Here is an 8,950-nt window from a genome sequence, read left to right as displayed (position 1 = left end):
TGAGATCGAACCTTTATTCCATAACAGCTTTCACACTCCACTGATGTGTGCACAGGCACTTAATCCCAACACATCCCACAAGAGGAACAGCAGGTCAAAACACACACACACACACACGTCCATGCCAAGGTCATGAAACTAAACACAACTCTCAAGTCTTTTTCCTTACCTTTCATTGGTTTGTTTATTCTTTTTAAAATGTATGGGCTTATGTAATCTACCTCTCTGTCTCAAGAGTGTTACATACAGCATTTCATTCATTCATTCAGCCTCTGTAAGCACACCCAGGGCAGGGCACCACACACACACACACACACACCTAAACTTCTGGACAATTTCAGTCAGTCACTCCACCTACCGAAATGTGTGTTTGGACTGTGGGAGGAAAGCAGAGTTCCTGGAGGAAACCCACACAGACACAAGGAGAACACACCACACTGCTCACAGCCCAAGACCATGCAGCTTCTTTCAGTGTCATGTTAGTTTAATTATAAAAGAATAAATGAATGTATAACTGGCTGTAAGTACAGAGGAGGGTGAAATTTGTTTCTACAGTTTTTATTCCATTGGAAATGTTTTTAATATTTTTATTAAAAATAAACACAGATCAGCAAATATTTACAGATGAAACAAATATTGGCTGGTGAGGAAACTTCTGCTTATATCACACACACCTCTCTCTCTCTCTCACACACACCTCTCTCTCTCTCTCTCTCTCTCTCTCTCACACACACCTCTCTCTGTCTCTCTCTCTCTCACACACACACCTCTCTCTCTCTCACTCACACACACACACACACACCTCTCTCTCTCTCTCTCACACACACACACACACCTCTCTCTCTCTCTCTCACACACACACACACCTCTCTCTCTCTCTCTCACACACACTATTTGAACTGGTTATCAATGAGAGTTCCCTTCATCTTGGCCTTCTTTGCTTCTAGTTCGGCCTAAAACAGAAAAAAGAAAAGATTAATTGTGGCTATTTTTTCCCTGAGAACTTACAAACCCTGCTCTCTGACAGGGATTGGCTCTACCCTCTGCTTTCTTTATTCTGAAACCCTGCTGACTCCGCCCCCTGACAGGGATTGACTTGAACTTTTGCTTTGTTTACACTTTGCCCCTGTCAAGCACTGGCTGTAAACTCTTCTTTGTCTTATCCAAGAACCTACTGACCCCTCTGACAGGCATCGGCTCTAGACTCTTGTTTATTCTGTGGCCTTGAGGTTAGAGAAGCGAGTTTGAGGCTGGAGGGTCACCGGTTCAATTCCTGGGACCGGCACAGAAAAATTCAAGTGTCCTTGAGCAAGGCACCTAACCCCCTCAAACTGCTCCTCAGGTGCCGAGGTGGTTGGCAGCCACCTGCTCCGGTTGAGTGTGTTCACTGCCCCTAGTGTGTGTGAAGAATCGCTCAATGGTGTGTTTGTGTGTTCACTGCCACAGATGGGTCAAATGCAGAGAAAAGTAAATTTCCCTAAGGGATACTTCAAGAACCTACTGACTCCGCCCCTGACAGGCTCTGTCTCTAGACTCTTCTTTGTTAATTCTGAGACACTGTTGACTCTGCCCCTGACAGGGATTGGCTGTAAATTCTTCTTGTTCATTCAGAGACTTTAGATTTAAAGTGTCTCTGTGTTCAAGGCGCTGGGAGATAAGCTTCAAAATGTAGAACAGAATACAGATCGTTACTGATTGCATGGTTTCTGGAATGTTTCATAATAAAAGTCCCTGAGCTGCTTTAGAGAGCCGTCAGTAATGAGGCAGTGCAGTGTGTTACATTAATTAAACCTTTAACAGGATTTAATTCAGAGCAGAGAGCAGGATCAGATTTTTAATAATGTAAGATTAATTGTTGACCTTGGGGGAACTCCATCTTTCTTTCTTTCTCTCCCTCTCTTGATAGGTCACTGACATTCTACTTAACCTCCTTACATCAAGCTTTGAAACGTCCACTAAAAAGAAGATAACACACCATCTTTGCTTTGAAGTTTCTGCAGTAACATTGACATAGTGGTGGTGTTAGTGTGTGTTGTGCCGGTTGAAGTGGATCAGATACAGCAGTGCTGCTGGAGTTTTAAAACCCCTTAGTGTCACTGCTGGCCTGAATCCAACCCACCAACTAACTGTGTGTGTGTGAGTGCCTGGTGATATGAGCACAAATCAATATCATGATTAACTAAACATTTTACCTTGATTACCATTAATGAAGAATTATTTTGTTGTTGTTTGTTGCCTCATAGTTCACTGATGAAGCTTGTATATGCTCCAGTATTAAAGCTGGGATATTTGTTTCTATGGTTGCTGTGAGCTTGCCCGTCTTTGAGCTGTGTTCATATTCGGTACGCGACACATAGTGGAGATATATTAACCAAAGTTTTAAAAAAAGTGGAACAGAATTAAAAGAAAACTCAGTATAATAGATATACACATTATGTCGAAGTTCTGAATGTTGATTTTGCTTAATTTTCAAAGTACAATAATCAAAGTAGTCTCACCAGTTCCTGAAGTCTCTTTTTGCTCATGCCTTTCCTCTCCAGCTGTTTTTCGATAACTTTAGCATTCTGAGCGTAAGAGTCTGCCACTTCTCTCTGTAATTCACAACAGCCAGCCAATTAAATCACTTCTTAATCACAGGCACCGTACCCTGTACACACTTGAGATTCCCAGCTCCACATCAACAGTTTCACTGAGGAAGAGCCAGAAACTTTAAAATATTCACTTTCACAAACACTGGTTGTTATATTCTGGCACTAAAATCACATACTGCATCTTTAAATACCCAACTTTGTATTCTCTGGCAGTGAATTCCTGGCCTGGCAATAACAATACAGCAATCGTACACCCTTGACTAATCAGACAAAGGAACTCACCGCCTCAATCTCCTCCTCTTCTTCATCGATGGTCGACACGGTAACAGAGCTGAACTTCCCCATGTCTTTGGTGCGCTTCGTCATCATCACCTGGACACACACACACAAACACACACAGACAGACATGTTTAGTTTAGTTTAGTGCATTCAAGTAGAAATAAGTGCCAGAGGGGACAGAGCCTAAGTGGGTGAGAGTGGTCCTACTGATGTACACCAAAGTACAGCCCTGGTGCAGTGGAGGATGGAGGTGTTGTGGGATTAGTGCAGCTCATCCCTCACTAAACCCACCGACCAATCATCATCCCACACATAACCCACAGTCTCTGCCTGTTTCTCCAGCACGTGGTCTGTACCCCATTAACACAGAAGGGTGTGTGTGGATCAATCTGTATCGGCTGCATTTTAGAAACCACTGGATGTTATGGGAGGAGGGGAGAGTTGCACCAAAGGAAGTCCAAAATGCTCTGTGGTCACATGACTCATGAAGGCTTCAAATAGCTTTAGGAAGCTCTAGGCGGCCAATTTAAACTCAGGGAGAGTAATTGCACATTTTTGGTTATTAGTCTTCAATAAATGCATTGATTTACAATATTTGTACAGCACATTGAGCTATGTATGTTGTTACACATGCTTAAAAATCACTGCTATTTCAAGATTACTGTAAAAATCTAGCTTTACTTGCCTCGTATGAATATTTAAGACTATATTATCTCAGTTACGCTCATATTCATGTTGTTGATTGCATTGTTGATTGTATTGTAAAAAAATTCATTATACTGACTGCTTTTTAAACTTGTACGGTAGTCCGTATGAAATATATCCTATGGTTTCTGATAAATTAGAGGAAGGTGAAGAGATGTTCATAAATCAGTTAAGATTTCTAACACATCACGGTGGTTTCAGTAATCCTATATGGACCTAATCTTAAAGACTAACGTAAAAACTATGATATCAGACATGACATAAGTTGGAGCCTTTGTGTAAAAATCTAAAAATGATACATTACATCTAAAAATAAATAAATAAATAAACACTAACAGAAATATCTTATTTTTATATAACAGCTTTCAATCCAGTAGAATGGAGCTCAGTTACATTACTACAGTTTACAAGTAATGTTCAAACATCTACACATTTCATGCAAACAACAGACCATTGGGAAGCTTATTAGCTTTATTGAAAAGGAACAAGGCTAAACCCTGGGGAGTTGAGTCTCAAGGTGCAGGATGAAGTTGTTCTTCCTTTACCTGCTACAAATAAGGTATCAGACTTGATACTAAACTTTGCTGACTTACCTGGTCTTCCCATCTCTTCAGCTAAATATCTGGGTGTTGTAACTGACTCAGATCTATCATTTCATTTCATCAACATATAGGTAACATTTAAAAAAACAGCTTTCCTAAATCTTGATAACATCGCACAGTTAAGAAATGCCGTATCCCTGTCAGACACGGAAATAAACAGTTAATGCTTTTATTACATTAAGATTAGATTATTGTAATGCGCTACTGTCAGGATGTTCCAGCAGAAACTTGCGTAAACTCCAGCTAATTCAAACTGCTGCAGCCAGGGTCCTCACTAAAACCAGCCCAGTTTTATCAGCACTTCACTGGCTTCCAGTTAAATTCTGTATTGACTCCAAAATTCTTTTACTAACGTATAAAGCCTTGGATGGTCTGGCCTCTTTACTAGTTTCCAGACTTCATAAGACTTCTGTGGTGGGAAATCTTTCTCCTACAAAACTCTTCAGATCTAGAACATTCTTCCAGCTAGTGTTTGTGACGCAGACACAGGCAATATTTTAAGTCTAAGCTCAAAACCCATTCCTCTAGATTAAAGTTGTTGTTTCAGGAACTCATGGACATGAAGAATCATGGTAAACTCGGATGCTGTGCTCTGCGGTGTTATGCTCTTGTAAATGGTGGAGCAGATGGATGTCATTGTCTGAGGATTCTCTAATGTCTGTGTCCCTTCTGGTTTCCCAGTCTGTTACAATCAGAAATATTCACATATGATTTCTTACTGCACTCAACCAAACTAACTGCTTCTCTTTACCGTTTTCTGAGAAAATGGTGGCCCACTGATGGTCCACACCAGACCAGCTGCTCACCTCCATCTACTGCTGCCAGTCTCAGACCACTCACCATTACCCGCCATTATCAATTACACTGAAGTAGAAATGAACTCAGATTAGCCACACTCTGACTGATGCACTGATATTGGGGCCCCACATTTATGTCACTATTATTATCATCATCATGAAAATTAACTGTGGATACTTTAAACTTCTATCAGTAGTTTGACCAGAAGTGGATGGATCATTTTTGTGAGTCTTGGTTCCTCCCGAGGTTTCACCCCCAGCCTCGAGGGAGTTTTTCCTTGCCACTGCCACCTCCGGCTTGCTCCTAATTGGCTTTGATTCAAATGATCTGTTCTGATACTAATTACGTAAAGCTGTTTTGTGATTCTTTCTGTACTGTTTGAAAGTCTCGTATTACATCAAAATTCTACATAATCACAAAAACAATCCTTACTGTTGTGTAAATTTAGCTTAGATTCTACTGCAAAATAAACCTTCGTTTCACCTTCTCCATCCACAACTCTACAATCACTCGCCCAGTTACATTTAACAAACACTCCCCCAAACAAACATCACGCAGAAAATCTTACTCTAATTTCCTAACGGAATAAAGGTAATTTCCAGGCTGTACTTTGTTATGCTTATACTTTACTCAAAGTCCTATAGCCTAATTAACTTTAACACTCCCCAAATCTACTAATTTAGCATGCTAGCATGCTCTAACACACTTGTTAATTGGATATAGATGTGCTGATTATATAAAATGTCATTCTTTAAATGCGCCTCACACCTGCGTCCATTCTGCTGTAATTCTACAGCGCTGCTCGTGTCTGCCGCTAACTTCCAGGAATTATTGAGAGGCTCCATGATTCACCACTGGGGTAAAAACTCTGGCCCATTGGAGTCAAAGGAGCTGATGCAACTCTCTCTATTAGAACTATTTTGGAACCGTTCAGCACGTTTCCACCGACATAAACTGGTTCGCGAACCAGAAAGTTCCCAGCTGGAACCAAAGAAGAGCTGGTTTTTCAGCGCAAACTGTGACGTCGTCCGTGGACGTGTCAAGGTTCAGTAGCTCAAGACCACAGAGGCTCAAATACAGCGTAATCGCCCAGTGGAGCGTGACAGTGTCAGCAGAATGACGCTTACTGAACACTGTGGAGGTGTCTGGGAACTAGAGCCTTCTGTCTGGTGTCCAGGGGTTTCTCTTTGTCCAGCCCCAATAAACCCAGTGTGATGTGGTCAGTTTCTGAAAATAACAAACTCCTGGTGTAAGTATTGGTGTGCAGGCTTTTGTGTGTGAGCGTGCCTCTTACCCTGACTTTTTTGGGAGCTTCCTGTTTCTGACTGTAGACGCTGGTGTTTCCAAAACCTTCTCCAAACTTCACCACGGCTCCGTCCACTATAAACGTCACAGGTGTGTTCTTCATCTGGTGCTGATAGAACAGTAGGAGACCACACCTAACATACAAACATATATGCACACATAGGCGGTAAGAGAAAGATAGACAGGCTAGTGAATATACACACTGTACACTAAAGTTCAGGGGGAAATCACATCCTCAAATCACACGTGTTATTCAGAAGTGAAATTATAAACTTATTTAAGTAGATTCTTACTTTCCACATTTCTTTCTGTACTGCCGCTCAATCCCCTCCGGCCTGAAAAACATGCCACACATTGTTTAATGAATATCTTTATGATGTTTACTTTACTCATTTACATCTTATGCTGTGTTTGTTAAATTTCCTTAGGGATCAATATAGTACCTGTCGATCTAACTGCTCAGTTTATTTAATAAAACTCACACACACACCTCTTCAGGTACACGCTCTCATCCTCCTCAACGTTACAAAACTTGTGTGCATGTTTTGCTGCATCAATCACTCGTGCCTTGTCCTTTGGCCTCATGGGTAATTTTTCCAGCTGACAATCTGAATGGGAACACACAGACCATGGTCAAAAATGTGGGGACATTCTTCGTAATGAAGCTGCTACAAGCCACAGTCACAGCATGTATATTCTCTACACAACATCTATCACGGAGCACCAGTGCCAAAGATAAGCTAAAAGGGCGTAAAGCCCTGAGCACTAGGCTGTAAAGCAGTGTTGACTGAAGTGATGGAGCTACAAGCAGTACCTCTGGGACAGGTTAGAGTGGTGTTTGTGATCCAGACCAAGTAATGGTTTTTAAATGTTTGCATACAGCTTCCACAGCAGATGTGGAAATGTGTTTGTGTGCAGAGAAATAAATAATGTGGTATGTAAGATGGTATTTATGCTCCACCGCTCATGTATGTGTCCATTAGAAAGTCGCTCCAGTCACATAGACCTTGAGTCACACCTCCAAAGTGTCTCTAAAGGTCCACACACCTTCTCCAAACTTGTGAATCGGCTCTAAAAGCGTTTCTGTGTCCTCTTCTGGTTTCCCAGTAGATGATAATTTGGTGCAAGGATTTGTTGGCATTCAGTCACATAAACATTAGTGAAGTCAGGAGCTGGTTGTGGATGATCAGTTATGGATGAAAAACCTAACTCCATCTCATTCTGAAAGTGTTAGTTGGAGCTCAGTTCGACTGTTCTATAGTCCTCTGGCAGACGCTTGGCATTGATGATGTTGACTCTAGGCTCATGCGAGACCAACAAGTATCCAAAGTTAGATTTGGAGTACTTCCCTAACTCGTATAATTGAATATCGGTAAACTAGAAAGTAAAATATACATATTTTAGGTTTTGTGCGTGGTTCTCATTGGAATTCTCCGTTCCACCTTAAATGGGCAGCAGTTACATTAAGACCACTGAGGCACCATAATGTAAATGCGGCCCATTTAAGGAGGAACGGACAAAACACGAAAGCAAGCTGGTATTTTTCAGTTTTCGAGATTTATTTAACTTCTATTGATATAATATCTTCAGTAGCACGATTATATGTTTAATAAAGTGTTTCTAATATCACTGTAACGACCCGTAAAGCTAAATATAAATGGCTATTTAAAAAATCATGTTTAAACTCACCGAGTACGAGCACCATTTGCCCACACAGACAGTAATAAACATGTAAAGGCTTTTCTCCATCATCGTACTCCTCTCTGTCGCGTGTGTCCGAACACACAACACTTCTGGATACAACCTTCGGCATTATCAAAGATTATTGAGTTTGTTTATTAGCGTTAATAACAAAAACACACTCCCGGATGAGTAGCGCCAGGGAGGCGTCAGGACTGCGCTTATCACAGCCCACCTGTAGAGGGGGATAGTACAACAAAATAAAAGTCACACACTTTATAACATTTTAATTTATATTTAACGGCATGGTTATTAATCATATTTGTAGTTTTATATAATTGTTATATATTTCTTATTAGAAAATACACTATTAGAAAAATGATTTGCTGCCAGTCATATTCCATTTTAATTTAAAAATGCTTTTTTATTTACCCCCCCTCCCCTTTTTTTTTTTTTTTAGAATAGCGTTAAAAGTCAGATGTGTATAACAAAAAACATTACAACATTGCTTGATTTTATCTTGTTTATTTTGTTTGGTTATTGTTATTGGCTATTCTATTTTATTGTATCGTCCTTTATTATATTTAATTTGAAAGTATACTTTATCACCACCAATCTTAGTTAATTTTTGTAGTGTTTTGATGATCACAGCATTTTCTGTCAACGAGTTTTAAAATGTTATATTATTATTATTATTTTTTTTTTCAGATATTTTCCTGAACACATTTTTTTATTTTATTGGATACTTTAAGTCCATATTGAAAATTTAAACCCAAAGTGAAGATTATGTAAATCTCACAGTAATATTCTTTTGAACAGGCTTAAGTTTGAGATAATTTATTCTGACTATATCTGAATAACCTAAACCACTTTTAGACCTTCAATATCCTACAGGATAAGAATCTACTCTCAGCAGGTGCTGCTGCAGTGGATTTTAATCAATAGTTTAATACATATTTTATATTACACTATATAATAGCTTTCACAAGA

At 39.9% G+C, this 8,950-nt stretch overlaps 1 protein-coding gene across 1 annotated transcript; it reads right to left on the bottom strand.

The window, feature by feature from the left end:
- Positions 1-221: 221 nt before the first annotated feature.
- On the bottom strand, positions 222-8,200 carry steep1 (STING1 ER exit protein 1). Its single transcript, XM_066661143.1, has 7 exons — positions 7,970-8,200; positions 6,771-6,888; positions 6,574-6,615; positions 6,270-6,414; positions 2,874-2,963; positions 2,499-2,591; positions 222-953 (listed from the first exon to the last, which is right to left on the bottom strand). Exons 1-7 carry the CDS (start codon positions 8,091-8,093, stop codon positions 891-893), a joined length of 675 nt encoding a protein of 224 aa, XP_066517240.1. The 5' UTR covers positions 8,094-8,200; the 3' UTR covers positions 222-890.
- Between the last annotated feature and the right edge of the window lie 750 nt (positions 8,201-8,950).

Source organism: Hoplias malabaricus, chromosome 2, assembly GCF_029633855.1.
Source record: "Hoplias malabaricus isolate fHopMal1 chromosome 2, fHopMal1.hap1, whole genome shotgun sequence".
NCBI lineage: Eukaryota > Metazoa > Chordata > Actinopteri > Characiformes > Erythrinidae > Hoplias > Hoplias malabaricus.
Note: the sequence above shows the minus strand (reverse complement) of the source record. Positions and strands in the feature narration are given on the sequence as shown.